At 40.6% G+C, this 18,290-nt stretch overlaps 2 protein-coding genes across 3 annotated transcripts in view; both read left to right on the top strand.

Annotated features, from left to right (window-relative positions):
• The first annotated feature begins 7,068 nt into the window (after positions 1-7,068).
• Positions 7,069-10,591, top strand: MTLN (mitoregulin). Its single transcript, XM_032469553.1, is given in 4 exon segments — positions 7,069-7,073; positions 9,641-9,734; positions 9,736-10,029; positions 10,468-10,591. Coding segments are annotated over 3 exon segments (282 nt in total). The 3' UTR covers positions 9,919-10,029; positions 10,468-10,591.
• A 3,489-nt stretch (positions 10,592-14,080) lies between these two features.
• NPHP1 (nephrocystin 1) overlaps positions 14,081-18,290 on the top strand; it is a 38,947-nt gene continuing 34,737 nt past the window's right edge. The window contains exons 1-2 of one of the 2 annotated variants that reach the window (XM_032469542.1): positions 14,081-14,295; positions 16,846-16,919. In XM_032469542.1, coding sequence (XP_032325433.1) covers positions 14,227-14,295; positions 16,846-16,919 — 143 coding nt within the window. In that variant the 5' untranslated portion in view covers positions 14,081-14,226. The remainder of the gene's footprint in view (positions 14,296-16,845; positions 16,920-18,290) is intronic. The other variant, XM_032469541.1, reaches the window with a different exon arrangement.

Here is an 18,290-nt window from a genome sequence, read left to right as displayed (position 1 = left end):
ATGCTTAGCATGCACGAGGTCCTGGGTTCCAATCCTTAGTACGGCCATCCAAAAAATAAATAAATAAGTAAACCTAATTACCTCCCCCTGCAAAAAAAATAAAATTAAAAAAATTTTTAATAAAATAAAATTTTAAGAAAACCAATAATGTGTATTCCTAATGGCCACTGGCAACCATCTTGCAGGCAGTCTTGGGTGCGGGTGATGCTGTGGACGGCAGAGCAGAGAGGTACAGGCAGCCAGGTCTCTTAGGGCCATGCGGAGAGACTGCTTTTTGGTATCTCCCTCCTTAGAACCACCTAACTTTCGCACATAGAGTTATGTGAGCTATTATAGGACCCAGGAGACAGATGCAGTAGATCTAGAGAGCTGATAGGAAAAAAACCTGCAAGACATTGAATGGTGGTTGTACCCTGCCTGGAGTTTGAATATCTTTTGTACAATTTTTTTTAAAGAATACATATACCTATATTTTCTGATAAATGAATAAAATATTTCCCTGGAAGGATACACAATTAAATCAGAATCGATGCTCTCCTTTGAGCACGCAGCCAAAACAACAAGGAGTAGAAAAGTAATGGGGGAGACACTTTTTTCTCTTGCTTTATACTTTTCTGTAAGGTTTTATTTTCCACTCTATTTCTATATTCTATTTGTGTTTGCCTATGCTAAAATCAACAGGGATGTGGGGATGGAATTTAAATAGCAATTTTGTCTGTTTAATTAAAAAATATTTTCTGTGATGGAAAAAATTTAAACTCTGGTAATTATGCCTGAAAACGCCTGTTCCTGGCAGCATCTCTGCAGGGTGAGAAGGAATTCCATTTAGAAAGCACAGCCTTTAGAAGCCAGTTAACATAAAGCCCACCCTATTGCAACTCTTTGGGGTGCTGAATTGGTTTGCTAGGGCAGCTGTAACAAAGTGCCACAGACCGGGGGGCTTAAACGACAGAAATTTTTTTTTCACAGTCCTGGAGGATAGAAGTTCAAGATCAGGGTGTCAGCAGGTTGGTTTCTTCCAAGGGCTCTCTCCCTTGCTTGTAAGTGGCTGTCTTCGCCTCCTTGTGTCTTCACGTAGCTATCCCTCTGTGCATGCCTGTGTCCACATTTCCAGTTCTTCTAAGGACAGCAGTCATCCTGGATTAGAGTCTGCCCTGATGACCTCATTGTAGCTCAATTACCTTTGTAAAAACTCTAACTCCAAACAGGGTCACATTCTGAGGTACTGGGGGGTTAGGACTTCAGCTTATGAATTGGGAGGGACACAGGCCAATAACAGGTACCATCCCCACTTTATTATTTTTTCTTTTTGGGGGAGAGGTGGTAATTAAGTTCATTTATTTATTATTATTATTTAATGGAGGTACTGGGGATTGAACCCAGGACCTCACGGAGGTACTGGGGATTGAACCTAAGCACACAGTTTACCACTGAGCTATACCCTCCCCCCATCCCCACTTTAGAGTTAAGGAAACAGATGCTCAGAGAGGAGAATCAACCTGTCCCAAGTCACACAGCCTGAAAGCAGTGGCACTGGGATGGCAAACCCAGACCTACTGGCACAGTGGAATTTCCACTCCATTCGCTCTCTCTGGATATAGCTACTAGGTAGTTCTAGCTGAGAAAATGAAGAAAGTTAATATTTAAATGAAGAATTCTGCCTAATTCTGCCTAACCAAAGAATTTGCCAGTTAACCCCTAGGGTCCCATGGGATTTGGTGGCAGTGTTTTAAACGCTGCCGCGCAGCAATCTGGATGCATGGGTAAAGACAAGAGTCACGGTTGACAATGGGGCAAACCTTCTCAAACTCACTTCCCTGGCAGCTCAGTCCCGGCCTGATCTTTGACCCCCATCTCCTTCTCCCTCCCCTCACATGCTCTGCTCCTTTCTTTTCTTCTTGAAAATTCACTGCTTTTATTATTTGCACAGAAAAAGAAGCAAACAACCCAAATGCCCATTAAGAGAGGACTAAGCTGTGGTACCTTCACACAACGGAGTACTGTTGAGCTGTCAAAAGGAAAGGGGATAGCTCTACATACCAAGAAGTCATGGCCAGGATATGCCAAGTGAAAAAAGCAAGGTTTAGAAAAGTGGGTGTGAAATACTGCCATTTATCTAAGAGGGGGGTTATAAATATATAAAAGTATTTGCTCATATTAGAAACTAAAAGAAGGGAACACTAGAACTCTTTGTAAACATTATCTTTGGGGGAATGAGGGAATAGGGGCACCCCAACAGTCAGAGTGTAATCTCTAAATGACCTCTTACAACTAAAAGGAGTCAGAGCTCCTTCGGGAAGTGGCTGATTCCAGATCCAGGGGTGGAAATATACAAATGAGCCCAGAATGTCTTGTCACACCGGAAAGAAGGAGGCTGTCTAGGACAACTAGGAGCCTGCTGTCAGAAGGACTTAGGAACCAGCCTGAAAAGTTTCTCCTGACCAAAGACAGAATGATTGCAGCACCAACGAGGGTATAATGGTAATAGACTGAAATATGTTATGTGTGTTAAAATCTGTATGTTTCTTTTAAAATTTTTTTTCAATTAAAAAAATTTATTAGAATTCTCTTTTTTTAAAAAAATTTTTGTGGGGGGAAGGTAATTAGGTTTATTTATTTATTTGTTTATTTATTTATTTATTTACTGGAGGTACTGAGGAAAGTCTATGAGTTTCTAATGATACTTTTAAAATATAGCTAGAGAATGCCAGGAAACTAACTCAGTATTTGGAAAACTGGTAAACAGAGGGGAAGATTCAAGCACCTATCCTATCTTTCTTAATCGAATGGTACTCAGGGTAACTAAGGGTGGATGATGAGAAGTTCCTCTTTATTGAAGTATGCGGGCTGAGAAATGAAGAACTACAGAATTAAAGATGACCACTTACTGGGGAGAGGGTAGAGTGGCTCAGGTGGTAGAGAACATGCTTAGCATGCATGAGGTCCTAGGTTCAATTCCCAGTACCTCTTCCAAATGTAAATAAATAAACCTAATTACCTCCCCCTCATAAACAAACAACAAGAAAAAGATGACCACTTGCAATCCCTGATGAGGTCATGGATATGAACAATGATTATACATGGCTGCTAACATTAAAAAAAAAAAGAGAGAGTGAAAAAAGCCAGATGTCTTTTGCCTCGTTACAGAAAATGCACCGTTACCTACAGCATATTCTTGCCCCAAACAGAACTTGAATATGATCAAGGATCTAGATAAAACTATCAGTTTTGAGGAATACAGGCATAGCTCAAAGGTATTGCATCTTTGGTTCCAGACCCCTCGATAAAGTGAATATCACAGTAAAGTGGATCACACGAATTTTGGGGGGCTTCCCCATGCATATTAAAGTTATGTTTACACTATACAGTAATCTATTAAGTGTGCAATAGCACTGTGCCTTTAAAAAAACAATTTAATTTAAAAATGTTACTGCTAAAAAATGCTAACCATCATCTGACAACGCAGGGTTGCCACAAATCTTCAATTTGTAAAAAAAAATAAAAACAAGTTCCAGCAGGCTCGACTTCCTCAGCTGGCTCTAGCACCCCTGAAGGGAGGGAGCTACCCTGGGGTATGGGTGGGAGGAGGAAGGATACCTTAAATTCACTCTTCTTCCTTTTAGTAGCCTTCAGGATCTCCCCTTATATAAAACCAACCAGAAGCCAGAGGGTAAGGGAGCCCACTCAAGCGGTTAAGCAGGTCAGCCTCCTGAGACAGAGATGAAATGGATATACAGTGGAGAACACCGGATACGTTTTGGACACGTTGAGCTTGAAGTGTCTGTGGGACATTCACAGGCCAAGGTCTGGCTGGCAGCTGGAAATGTGGGTCTTAAAATAGTAGTACTTAAAATAGAAATTGGAGAAATAGATTTGGAAGAATAGAATAGAATATTCTAGATGGAATATGTAGAGTGAGAAGAAATAGGCACCTGGAAAAACAGTAAAACATAAGGATGGGCAGAAAAGTCAGAGAGAGAGAGAGATGGTTGGAGAGGCAGGAGGATGGCACGAAGATATGTCTAGGAAATCAAATGTGGAAACCGAAAAGTTTGGGCTCTCTGTTCTTTAATTCAGCCTGGACTAAAAATCAAACTGCATCCAGAAATTAAAAGTTTAGCAGTTTGTTTTAAAAAAAAAAAAAAAACCAATAGGAGACAAAATAGGAGATTCGTGACACAGGAACTCTGAAAAACCGACCTGGAGCTGGCCATGTAGACAAAGGCAAAAGCTAGAAAATGGTGATAAAACACTCACCTTAAATGGGAAAAGGTGTTCTGGGAGAAATTTTTTCAGTTTGTGTGGTGGGCAAAAAATGCCCCCCCCCAATATCCATGCCAAATCTCTGAAGGTGACCTTACCTGGAAAAAGGGTCTCTGTAGATGTGATTAAGTTATGGGTCTCAAGATCAGTTCATCCTGGATCATCTGGGTGGTCCTTAAGTCCAATGACAAGTGTCCTATGAGTGACAGAAGAGGAGAAAATGCATGTACACAGAGGAGAAGTCTATGTGAATACAAGGCAGACACTGGAGTGATGTGGCCACAAACCAAGGAACACCTGGAGCCACCAGTACCGGGGGAGAAGCCAGGAAGGGTTCTCCCCTAGAGCCTTAGGAGGGATCGCAACCCTGCCTAGACTTTGATTTCAGACCTCCAGCCTCCAGAACTGTGAGAGAATAAACTTCTGTTGTTTTAAGCCACCAAGTTTGTGGTAATACGTTGGTGCAACCCTAGGAAACTAATACAGTTTGGTAATACATAAACACATTTCTCCTTTAATTGTGTTTCTCTAGTCTCTTGGTAAAATTCAGCCCCACAAACTTTAAACATTTTTCTTTTATAGCTCTTCAATTTAATAAATCCAATGCAATTAAATAATTTCTAAAGCACTGTGTACCAAATCATGATGAACAATCACTTCCATGAATGCTTTCTGTAGTGCTGTTAAATAAGATAATATTATTTTGGTAACTGCACTCAGAAACATTCACTTCGTGGGGACTAAAATTATGAGCCTGAATCCAGATTGAGGTTAACTTTCCTTCCTGACAAATAAATACTTATCTAAGTCTTGTTTTTTTTAAACATTTTTTTATTGAGTTATAGTCATTTTACAATGTTGTGTCAAATTCCAGTGTAGAGCACAATTTTTCAGCTATACATGAACATACATACATTCATTGTCACATTTTTTTTTGCTGTGAGCTACCACAAAATCTTGTATATATTTCCCTGTGCTATACAGTATAATCTTGTTTATCTATTCTACATATGCCTGTCAGTATCCACAAATTTTGAACTCCCAGGCTATCCCTTCCCACCCCCGCCCCTTGGCAAGAACAAGTTTGTATTCTATGTCTGTGAGTCTGTTTCTGTTTTATATTTATGTTCTTTTTTTTTTTTTTTTAGATTCCACATATGAGCAATATCATATGGTATTTTTCTTTCTCTTTCTGGCTTACTTCACTTAGAATGACATTCTCCAGGAACATCCATGTTGCCGCAAATGGCATTGTGTTGTCAGTTTTTATGGCTGAGTAGTATTCCATTGTATAAATATACCACTTCTTCTTTATCCAGTCGTCTATTGATGGACATTTAGGCTGTTTCCATGTCTTGGCTATTGTAAATAGTGATACTATGAACATTGGGGTGCAGGTGTCTTTTTGAAGTAGAGTTCCTTCTGGATATATGCCAGGAGCAGGATTCCTGGGTCATATGGTAAGTTTGTTCCTAGTCTTTTGAGGAATCTCCATACTGTTTTCCACAGTGGCTGCACCAAACTGCATTCCCACCAGCAGTGATGGAGGGTTCCCTTTTCTCCACAGCCTCTCCAGCATTTGTCATTTGTGGACTTTTGAATGATGGACATTCTGACTGGTTATCTAAGTGTTGTTATCTCGTCTGTTAGCAAGTAATTCCTTGAGGCATCCTGACTTTAGCTTACTGTTCTTGCCTTTGGAAGATAATCTTTAGCCCTGTTCATTACGGGGAGTTATATGCACCCATTCTATAGTGGTTTTGGAAATTATATTTGTTAGAATATGTTTGTTGTAGGAAATTAAATTTATTCACCCACCACGTAGTGGAACACGTCTTAAATGTTAAGGTGCATGTGAATCACTGGGATCTTGGTAAAATGCACATGGTTTTGGGAAGTCGGGGGAAGGAGCAAGATTCTGCATTTCTAGCTGCTGGTGGTGCGGCTAGTCCTTGCCCACTTTCTGAGTCACAAGGAAGTAATGTACCTACTGACACAGTGACATCTGTCTTGCAATCCACTAGTTCACCCTCTATGTTCTAGAATGCCACAGGAATACAAGCGTCTTAAATTCACTCCTTAAGCAAGAAACATACAGATTCACAGCCTGGCTTTCTCCCTTCAGGTTTGACTATAATAAATACCTGCAGTTGATTCATTTCTTAATGTGAGAATGTTTTCTTTGTTACAGAGACAAGTTTCCAAGATGGAGGACCGAGTACCAGAATGAGGTTGAGCAAAAAGAAAATTGAAAGTGGTCACAGGATTTCTCAATAAGTCACCAGTGACCTTAGCCACAGTAGCTGTGGTGGAGTGAAGGGGACAATTGTGGGCTGAGAAAGGAATGGGAGGCAAGAACATGGAGAAAACTGATATAAATTACTCCTTGAACATGTCTGGTAATGACTGAAGGAACCTGGACAGTAGCTTGTGAAGTGGGGATTGGTCAGGATAAAATGAAGGGTTGGGATTATGTTCACAACATTGTTAACTGTACTCATTGCCACTTAAAAATGGTTCAAATGATAAATTTAATGTTACATATATTTTACCACAGTAAAAAAAAAAAGCTTCCCCTCAATTTGCATACATTACCATTTAATCTTTGTAAAGTTCTAGGGGGATTGAAAAATGTATGTCACATATGCATCATTACCAAATTATATAGAATAGTTTCGTGACCCCCCCAATTCCACTATGCTTTACCTATTCAGCCCTTCTCCCTCCCCCAAAAGCCATGATAACCACGAATGTTTTACTGTCTCTACAGTTTTGCCTTTTCCAGAATGCTGTGTAATTGGAATCATGCAGTAAGTAGCCTTTCAGACTAACTTCTTTCATTTAGCAATACTCATTTAAGATTAAACCATCTCTTTTCATGGCTTGATGGCTCATTTTTCTTTATTTATAAATGATATTCCATTGTTTGGATGTAGCACAGTTTATCTTTTCACCTATTGAAGGACACTCTGGTTGCTTCCAAGTCTTGGCAGTTATGAATAAAGAAGCCATAAACATTCATCTGCAAGTTTTATGTGGACTTGGTTTCAAAGCAGTTTAGTTTACCTTTTATTATTTTTTAAATTAATATGTAAAATTAACTTTAAAAAACTTACAATTTTAGGGGGGTGAGTATAGAATAGATATCTCAAGCTAATGATTTTAGTGCCTTTCTATGTATGGAAAGATGCAGAAATCTGGGGTCATTGAAATTCTTCCTTAGATAGGCATCTTAACCATAACTGATGTAATTCATCAGAGTGTGTCGTAATTGTGTTTTTCCGTCTCCTTCACTCTGCACTAAGCTGTCTGAGGGCAAGTGTTGGGCCATATTCACCTCTGCACTCCCAATACCTACTGCCACAGTCAATAAATATTTGCTAAATAAATGATCATTAAGCGTGGAAGACGTGAATTCACACTGGACCCAATACAGTCTTTATCATCTTCCTAAGATAGGTTTTGTCTCAAGTATGAAAGTCCATTTGCTGATGTCCATAGAGAGGCTAGGTGAAGGTCAACAATCCACACACCCCATCCTCGGCTTCCCTCCCTTTCATGACTGTATCAGCTTTCTATTGCTGTGTAACAAATTACCACAACACATATTTATAAGCTCAACTTTCCATGAGTTAGGGGTCCTTGGGTCCTCTGTTAGGTTCTCACAAGAGTACAATCAAGGCAACAGCCAGGCTGTGTTCTCACGTGGAGGCTGCACTGGGGAAGAATCTGCTTCCAAGCTTATTCATCTTATAGGCAAAGTTAATTTCCTTGTGGTCATAGGACTGAGGGCTCTAGCTTTCTGCTGGCTATTGGCTGGAGGCACGCCACTCTTCCTAGAGGCCACCTGTAGTTCTTTGCTGGATAAGCTTCTCCAACACATCTGCTTACTTTATCAAGCCCACAAAGGGGGTCTTCAGTCTGTTAGGAAGTTTTATATAACATAAAGTAATCACAGGAGTGATATCCCAGTGTTACCGGAGGTCAACAAAGCAAACTGAGGATTTATTATTAGGGGAGAATGGGCAGTCTCAGCTGAGCAGCTGTGCTGAGTTTCTCTTGACAAGCTGGTTATATGGGGTGAAAAATGTATGGTCAGAATATTCACTAGAGAGGGAAAGATTTGGAGTCGTATTTCCTGATTTTCATCCCAGCTCCACCTTCCTGAGGGAAGGAGGTATTTATGTCCTTATTTAGTCTGGATCAGAAGTATCATGGCATCCACATATGATGGGTACTTCTTATCCGCAAGGCTACTTTTATTGTGATGAGGGCATAGTGAGCAAAATGTTACATTGGAATGACCAAGATTCCTGCCTTATCCCATCTTTCTTTGTCTGTCTCCAGACTACTTGTCAACCCAAAATGTATGATTTCTTATCAGTCTGGAGGTTCCTGCTTTTCTTTGTCTGCCCAACGACCCCCATTGTTCACAAGATGTATGGTTTCCTGCCATTTGGCCCATGCCCCACTTTCTCTGCTCATATCTAGCTATCTGCCTGCTGTGAATCCCAGCGGGCAGTCCATACTCTAGAGGAAGGACTTACTTGTAAGTGGAAGGAAGGAGGTGGCAACCGGTGGGGAGTAACTTTAGGGTCTGTCCATCAGAATGACTTTCATCATAAGAATTGCTTTTCCTTCTATCCCAGCAATTCTGACCCAGTGTTACTTCTGGCATAGCATGGCCCTCTGGACCCTGCTGTCCTATATGGTAATACTAGGTCCATACATGACTAGTGTGACTGGAGAAATGATTTTTGAATGTCTAGAAAACTATGTAATGAATATGAATTTAAATTTAATTTAAAAACCGATACCAGTTGTTGGAGAAATTTTTACACCTGTTTGGAACAACGTGGGTATATGAATCTAAATTTTCAACGAAATTTTATGAAATATAGATACTGATCAAGTACCTCCACTGAAAATTTAGTGTTCAAATGGAGACGTGTTGTTAATTATAACACCTACACCGGATTTCAATGACTTGGTATGAAAAAAGAATAAAACATCTCATTAATAGTTTTTACACTGATTACATGTTGAAGTGATAACAACCCGTATCTATTGAGCTAAGTAAAATACATTATTAAACATAATTTCATCTGCTTGTATTTTTTTTTTAATGAATTACCAGAAAATTAAAAGTCACAGACGTGTCTCGCATGCTACTGCTGAGAGAAAATGCAAAGAGGTTCAGCTGACAATGGGGTGGGAAAGACACACCCTCGAAGTTAGCTAAGAATGCAAAGCAAAATCTGATGAATGTCAGACAAGTATTGCAGGGCCTCAGAGGAGGGGGAAATGGGGACACCAAGGGCTGAGCAAGTTTTCAGCAGAAGGCGGGAGGCGCCGATCTGTAAGTTTCCCGCTGTAGGTTTCCGGGCCGCTCCGCGCACGCGCGGTCCGCGCCGCCCGGGAACGCGCGGCGCCTTTTGACCCCGCCGCCCCGCCGTAGCCCGCGCTGCGCTCTCGGTGGCCGCGATGGCGGACGTGTCCGAGAGGACGCTGCAGCTGTCAGTGCTGGTGGCCTTTGCCTCCGGAGTCCTCCTGGGCTGGCAGGCAAACCGGCTGCGGAGGCGCTACCTGGACTGGAGGAAGAAGAGGCTGCAGGACAAGCTGGCGGCGACGCAGAAGAAGCTGGACCTGGCCTGAGATCCCCGCGCTGCGGGCCTGCGCGCGGCCCCTCTCCTCTCCCGCATGGGGCCCCGCCGCCGCCAGGCTCGCCTCGCTCTCGGCTCGCAGCGCTGGCTCTTCCTAGAGTCGGTGAGCGGTGCTTACAGCGGCGCTCGAAGGGGAGACTTTGGGGACGGACGGGTATCTTGGGGGCAGGAGGGCCTCTGGAGAACCCATAGGGGATGACTTGCTCCCAGGGACACAGAAAGAGGAGGAAGTTCATTTTTCCTAGTAACTCGCACTTTGGTGTCGTTATTCAGTTCACTGCGTGTGTTTAACGGGAATGTCTTAACCATGTGCGATGTCGGTGAACCGTGACCACATTAAACTTCAGAATGGAAAATACTGGAAAGAAAAAAGGGAGAAGAAAGAAGTCTGGTGTTCCTGCCACCGCTTCCCCCCTTACCAGTTTCTCAGTTTTCTTATGTGTAACACCACATCATATAGTTCATGATTTAACTCAAAAATAAAGTTGAAGTGAACGATTATGTATTCCTAACTTTTATTTCTCTTTTCTGTTTCCAACAGCCTGTCGAAGATGGATATGGAGCACTGGACCGTATTTTCTGCTTGCACTTTATGAATCAATTTTATTTTTAAAATAAAAAATAATTAAACATCTTTGAACCTTTTATTAAAAGGAAAAGGAGTATCTTGCCTGCCATGTGACTTACTGCACTGAGAGATCTGGATTCTCAAAACTGATGTATTACTGTTTTTAATCAGATATTTTGTTTCTTAAGGAATATATGCTAGTTCTTTGGTACAATCGCAAAGCAGAGTTGGCCTGGGGACCCTTATGGGTCTTTTTGACCAGCTATTTTACTGGACCTGTTGAGGAAAGCAAGGGACTGTAAAAAATAACTTCTGCAGTCCCAAGAGTGACAATATACTCAACTCACAAAGTATAGGTTTTTATTGGCAAAAATTTCATTTGTGTCACTATGGACTATACATGCGAAGGAGAAACCGTCTTGAATAGAGCTTAGTGATGGATCCCAACTACAGTTCACCCTTGAACAGCCTGGTTTGAATTGCATGGGTCCACTCATACGTGGGTTTTTGTCAGTGAATACAATACTGTGCTATCTGAGGTTTGAATCTACAGATGTGGAAACGTGGATAGGAAGGGCCAGCATCCTCGGATTTTGGTATCAGAGCCAGGTGCTGTAGTCAATTCCCTGAGGATGCCGAGGGACGACTATATATCTAAAATTCAAGAGTGAGTGACCAAGCTCCTAGTTATTTTTGATTTGCAAGAGGTGTTTTCTAGAACACTGCCCTTGCTTGTTCCTGTAAATTAATTTTGTGTTGAAACAAATGTACGAGCAGCTTCATATTAACCTAAGAAATTCAGAAAAGTTGTTTCCACAGAAAGCTGCCCCCCCCCCATTTTATTGAGGCCATTATGCTTTATTACTTCCAACTTTGTTTTCCTTCTGTGAAAGTGCTCAAGGACTGAACTGTTTGTTCCTAGAGCGCCATCCCATCTGAGCTGCAGTTTGCTGAAATATCTGAGTCACCATCCCTCACCGAGGCTCAAATAGTGGAGGCTCTCTGAGTTAAGGTAGGTTTCTTACGGCACATATGCGGTGCCCCAGACTGTTGGTATCTGCCCGGTTAAGCACCTAGGTTGTGACCAGTTCTGCCTGTAAGGGTCTGTTCGTGTGTCATGTTCCTAGTGGACTCTCCAATGTTGACTCCTTTCCCATTACTTACGTGCAGCACCCGGACACACTGGTCCCCCTTTCTTGGCTCGCCTCAGTGTTCTGTCATCCCTGCTGCTCTGGGTGTGTGCTGTTCACCCTCACGTCCTGTCTAGGTCCTTACATGGTTTTCAGCCACCCTACACCACTCTTAATCGTCCCCTTGTTTTCTGCCTGCTTCCTCTTCACACTGTACCCAGTATCCCCAGCTCTGTGGTGGGTAATTGTCCTTGATGCTGCCTCTACTGTTTGTCTCCAAGCTCTCAACCCCTTGCCCTACTTAAATGTGTTCGTTTTTTTTCCCTGAAAATGTTGCCTTATATAGAGATGTTACTCTTTCCACGTTAGCCATTAGTTCTAAACTATGAGTCCCTCAGAAGCTGTTAAAGTCTTGTCGGTGTCTCCTGTGAGGAAGCCATGCAAAGCTGACGTTCATTGTAACACACCGATCGAAGACAGTCATGACAAGTTTTATGTAGTAACTTGTTCTCAGGAGAAACAACAGCCATGGTTTGCTTTGGTTTGGGCTACCCTCACATCGAAACTGTCTTGCTTGAGGTTACTCTGATTTTCTTAATGGCATCAAGGGATGACAATGGAGAAGCAATGACTCATGTTAAGGTGACTATGCTCAGTGTTACAAGTCAAAAGAAATGTAAGTTGACGAAAAAGAAGGCATTTAGCTGAGTAACCTTGTTCATTACAGCATGGTGAATACCCAAGTGGTATTTCTCAGACTTGAATGAGCACCTGAAACACTGGGGTATTATTAAAATATAGACTCTGATCCTGTAGGGCTGTGGCGAGGCCTGAGAATACGCATGTCTAACAGTCTCCCAGGTGCTGCTGATGACGCTGATCCAGGACTCATAGGAATAAATGCTTGTCACTCTGAATGTGGTACAAAAATGTGTAAGATCTAAGTCATCTTTCCACCTGAGGTGAGCAGGAGTACTAAACTTTTTTGCATCCTTCCTCATTCTGCATACATATACACATGTGGAGGGGGTTTATTTGTTTATTTTTACCAACACAGAATTGTACCATCTTCATGACCCTGTAACTTTTCTATTTAAAATATGGAAGTCTCTATAAAGCAGGTAGAATTTTTTCCTAAGTTACAGACATACATGCGAAAAAAAAAGATTTCATAAATGATGGATTGTCTTTAGTGCAGCTTTTATTTTTGCTTATCTCTTACAGGATCACTTAGAAGTACTGATTATTAATCCATCTAAAATACTTTATAGCACTTACTACTTCTCATTTGTCGTTATAAACTTTTTTAATGGAAATACTATGGCTATTTAAGTGAAATGTTAAGAATCATGAGCCATAATGGGGGAATTAATTCAAAATTAAGGCATGAGCTACCAAAAAGCAGAGCAACAGTAGAATGGAAGAGTATATTAGAGTATGGCATACAATGGCACACAGGAGAGCAATGAGAATGAACAAACTACAGCCCACATGATACAGATGCATCGCACAAACGCGCTGAGTGAAAGAAGCCTGACAAATGCAGGTACACGCAGCGTGATTCCATCAGTTCAAAAAAAGGCAAGACAAATTTAGCAGCTACAAGTTAGGATAGTGTTTCCTTTTGGTGTAGGGGGTGGAGGTGGGCAGGGTCTACAAAGAGGGAAGACTACTAGGGTGCTGGCCATGTTCTGCATCCTAGTCTTGGTGATGTTACGTGGGGGTGTGTTCAGCGTGAAAATTCAGTGAGCGCTGTGCCACTTCTCAGTTGAAGGAGACGGTACGCAAATAGCATGGCAGTTGGGCCTGTGGAATTAGTGTGTTGTACTGAAGAGCAGGTATTAGTGTGATTCATCTTCTGAAAAGTGAGCTCAGATTGTCATTCTTATTCCGTGTAGTGAATAGAGCTTGGGGATTGGATTTATAGGACTGAGCCCCACTTGGGGAAGTGTTATTCCAACCTCCCTGAGTGATGCGAAACGGAGATCATAATTACGTGCTCACAGAACTGCAGCAGAGCAGACAGAATCACTATCTTCCCGGAACTCAGGATGGGCAACGTGCGAAACTACGATGAACTGATACTTAAGCAATATCCCAAATGGCAAAGAATTAAAAATTGCCTTTCTGAAGTGAGAGTATGTGCCAGAACCATGTTTCCCATTAAAGCCATTTGGGAAAGCTGTCCTTGCAGTTCATTTAAAGACATGACGATGCTTAAATTGTATTTGAAGATTAGTTGAGCAAAACTGGTATCAGAAAGCAAATGCCATGACGAGTACCCCAGCAAGACGGTCGCGGTAACAGAGTATTGTGGGACTTGTAGTTTCGGACGCAGCGGGGCACTCTCCCCCACCTCCACCCCAAACCTTTGGGAGTGGCCAGGAGAAGGCGACTGCCTGGGCAGTGATCCCGAGCAGAGAGCGCAGGACCTGCCGGCTGGCGGAGCGGCCTCCTCAAGAGAGGATGGTCCCCGCGCGCTTCCCGACCCGCCAGCGCGGCTGTAGGGTGCGAGGCGGGCGCGCGGTGATGGCGTCACCTTCGGGCGCCGCCGCTCGGTTTCCCTGGCGACCGGCGTGAGCTGCGCCCTGAGGCGAGGGAGATGCTGGCACGGCGGCAGCGCGATCCCCTCCTGTCCCTGCAGCGCCGCAGTCGGGAGTTGAAGCAGCAGGTATGGGCTGGCTGTGCAGCGGGGGCCTGGGCTCTGGCGGCGGGCGAGGTCTGGGACGCACCCTAACCCTGGGAGCCTACTCCAACCCAATTACCTTTCCAAGTTGTAACGCTCCCCCACCCACAACATCCCAGCTCCAAACTCGGATTCTAACCCCTCACTCCCAACCCAGCCGCCGGGAGGTTAGAAATTCAGGATCATCGACTAAGTGCTCCCCTCCCTCCCCGCCCTGACATCTCCATCTCCAGCCTAACAACTACCTTAACCCATCTCACCTCCAGATCTAAACTTTTAACGATAATCATTCCAGCCATCTCTGCGCCCAACATCACTCTCCTCCACTCTCCCAGACCCCTTTCCTTTATCCCTCATCCAGTGGAGACTGTTGAGTGTTTTTGCTTCATATAAACCCAAGCGAACTAGGTGTCAAGGAATAGTCCTAATATATATGAGAAACATTAAGACCTGACAAATGAGCAAAGGACGTGAACTAAAGAAGAATTACAAGTAATTAATAAACATGAGAAAAGTTAACTTCAAAGATAGTCAAGTAATTACAAAGGAAATAAGATATCACAAACACTTAAAAAATCACAATAGCCAGTACTGGGGAGGTTGTGATGAAACAGTATTGTTACACTGCTCCAGGCACAGCATTTCTGGAGAGCAGTTTGACAAGATGTAGCAAATACTCATCCTCCTAGGCTGGGTAATTACATTTCCAGGAATTTATCATACGTAATAATGATTTAAAAAATCAAGACAGAGACTGAAGTATGGAGGTATTCATCACAGTATTACAATAGAAAAGTCTGGATACAACTTAATCAGTAGTAGGGAATGAGTGAATAACTTACATTGGGATAAAATTTTGTTACAATTTTAATGTGTTATGGAAAATATTTGTGATAAAATGTCAAGTTAGAAAAAATGCTAAATAGAATACACAGTATTTCAATTTAAAAATTTTATATATAAGATATATTTTATACATGGAAGGAAACTTGCCAGGATAGTAACTCTGTGTGGTAGAATGCTAATGACTCTTTTGCTTCATACGTTTTGATATTACCATAATTTTGAACATTGTATATTACTTTAAAAATCAAGAAAAAAGTAAGCATTAATGAATGGTTTGTTTATTTTCTGAAATTCTTGTTTTACTTTGCTAGTTTTACTTTTTATTTTTCATTTGATTACCAAGTATTGTTAACACAAAATAAAGTTATTTTATAATCTTTTTCAGACAAGAGATGTACTGAATGCCCATGTTTTATCCAGTTTGGGACTATCATTTAAAAAGTACAAAAGATGGGATGGATAAATATTTCTTAAGGGACTCTATTGGAATTACAGTGGCACAATAAAAGAGAGTACTTTTCTGGTAGAAATAAAAATAAAACTTGATGAGACATTGACTTAAGCTGAGCTTTGACCCAATGCTTAATATGGATCTGCTTCTGATTTTAAATTTAGTGGGACATTGGGAGAACCAGGAGAAGTTGTAAAAGTAAACTATAAAAGTTGTTATTAATACAAAGATGAAACAAAAATTATTACCAGGATTATTCAAGCTGGAGACGAATTGGCTCCAGAGCCTTTTGATACCCTGAGTGAGGACTCTGACAGTGTGAGCTGATTCTTCCCTGGCCCACGGAGGACACCTGAAGCACAAAACGGAACACATTTCCAACTTGCTGTCTGTGGGACAAGTGATCAAGAGCCTATCTGGTCATGACTGTGATGACTGATTTTGTCACCAAGTATGTGAATTTTGTGAACAACACTTAGACAAATGCAAAATGGTGAGAGTAGAGTAGAAAATTTTTATTTCTGTATTTCCATCCATTTTATCTTCTTCATATCACCCATAGAAAAGAACCCAAAAGATGTATTTGCCTCTTTTGTGGATACATTGGCAGAGTTACTTGTAGTGTTTGGAAATTTTCAAGTCCCAGTATAAGATATAAGAATGAGGATTAAAAAAAACTTGTGGTTTATTTATACAGTGAATACTACTCAGCAATAAGAAGGAATAAACTAATAATACACACAACCATATGGAAGTACCTCAAAAACATGCCGTGGGAAATGATTACACAAAAGAGTACATACTTTCTGGAGTAATGGTAATTTTCCCTGTGTTAGTAGCGATTTGGTTTACAAGGGTGTATGCATTTGCTCAAACTCAGCAAATGTATACTTAAGATTTGTGTATTTCATTGTATGTAAATTTTACACCAAATATTGAACTCTAGTTAGTGATACCCATGATGTATAATTAAGAGGAAATGTATTGATGATTGTAGTTTACTTTGAAATATGTGAAAAATAAGGTGAGTTGACGAACAGATGGATCAAAAAAGTATAGTCAAATGTTAATGGCAGAATTAGGTAGTGAGTATATGGAAGTTCACTATAACATTCTTTCAGTTTTATTGTATATTTAAAAGTGTTCATTATAAAATATTGAGAAAAAAGAATTACATTTTTATTTCCTAAGGTTATATGATATTTAACAAAATACTTTAAAGTCTCCATTTATTGTAGGTTGATGGTTTGCTTTCTGAGAGTCGACTGAAAGGAGCTCTAGAAGCCAGTGAAAGGCGAGATATTTACCAGAGGTAAAGCACACTGAGTTATGTAAGCTTTGCAGGAACTGAACTTATATTTCAGTGAGCAATACTTATAGCATAGAAATTGAGGAATTATTTCTTTTTTCAATTAGTACAATTTCTAAAAAGACAAGTAATAGTGGGAAATAATTTTGAGATAACGATGGATAAAATTTTCCAAAATGTATTTTAAAATATGTCTTACAATTATCTATATCTACAAAGTCTAAATATTTGCATGATAAGATTAAATAGAGCATTACAGATGTTAAAAAGAGGCAGCTTACCCTTATTTTGTACTCTGTATGTACTGAGCAACGTGGTCCTCACTCTAAAAACTTCTTAAATAATTTTTACACTAACACTGTGAGATACTTATTAATAGAGATGAGGAAATTAGGTTCACAGTGGTTAGTTAATATGTCTAACGTTACTTAGCTATAAGACATTAAAGTGAGAAGTCAATACAAAACATTTTAAGATCAATAAGAAATGCAGAATTTAGTTAAGCAAGAGAAGGAACCTCACTGCCTTCTCAGTGGAGTTGCAGCCTTTGGTCCATTTGAATCAGACGGAAGAACTGTATCATATAACTTGGGTCTTGGAGAAACCAACCGAAACCTGAAGGTTATAGACTTGCTCTCCTGACAGCAACTGTGAAAACAGCTCAGAGTGAACATCAGGGGCGGAGGCAGAACTGTGGTAGGTCCTTGGCTTGTGTAGCCCCCCGTCCTGTGACCTGTCTTGTTCTCTTGGTGGGTAAGGGTTTTTCTTTTATTTTGAATAGTCTTTTTAATCCCTGGGAGAGTTTAAAATTCAATAGAGTTTAAAATTACATAGGCACGATGAATTCAGTCGAATTAAACTATTAACCCTTTTGCATTAAGTTTAGGACATCACTAAAATAATCTGTGTATTTTGGGTATTTAAAGAATGTATAACATTCAAACGAATATGAGATTCATGCTACTAGTTCAATTGATTCACTAGAATCATTTGAAAAAGTTTTACTTAAATCAGGCATTCAAAGCATTTAAAAGCAAAATAAAATTTAAATGAATTTTAAGATGTCAAAGGGAATTTTAATTAACTGCATTTATTAGTAGGATTGATTATGTAAGGAGTTTAGTTCAAGTTGAATTAATCAAATAATAATGGAAGAGAAAGTGAAGGTGATTGTACTTGCTTTACTATAATTTAAAATAGAGTAAGATTTATATTCTGAGTTTGAAGTCCCAGAGAAAACTAGGTTTTTAAATTTTATTTTAATAAACTAATAATTATTTTTAAACCAGAGTAACCATAAATAATCTTCTTTGTGTATTAAAAGATCCCTTTGCAGTCATCTTAAAATTCACATTTGCAATGTCTGAAGACATC

The sequence above is a fragment of the Camelus ferus genome, chromosome 28, assembly GCF_009834535.1.
Source record: "Camelus ferus isolate YT-003-E chromosome 28, BCGSAC_Cfer_1.0, whole genome shotgun sequence".
In the NCBI taxonomy this organism is placed as follows: domain Eukaryota; kingdom Metazoa; phylum Chordata; class Mammalia; order Artiodactyla; family Camelidae; genus Camelus; species Camelus ferus.
Note: the sequence above shows the minus strand (reverse complement) of the source record. Positions and strands in the feature narration are given on the sequence as shown.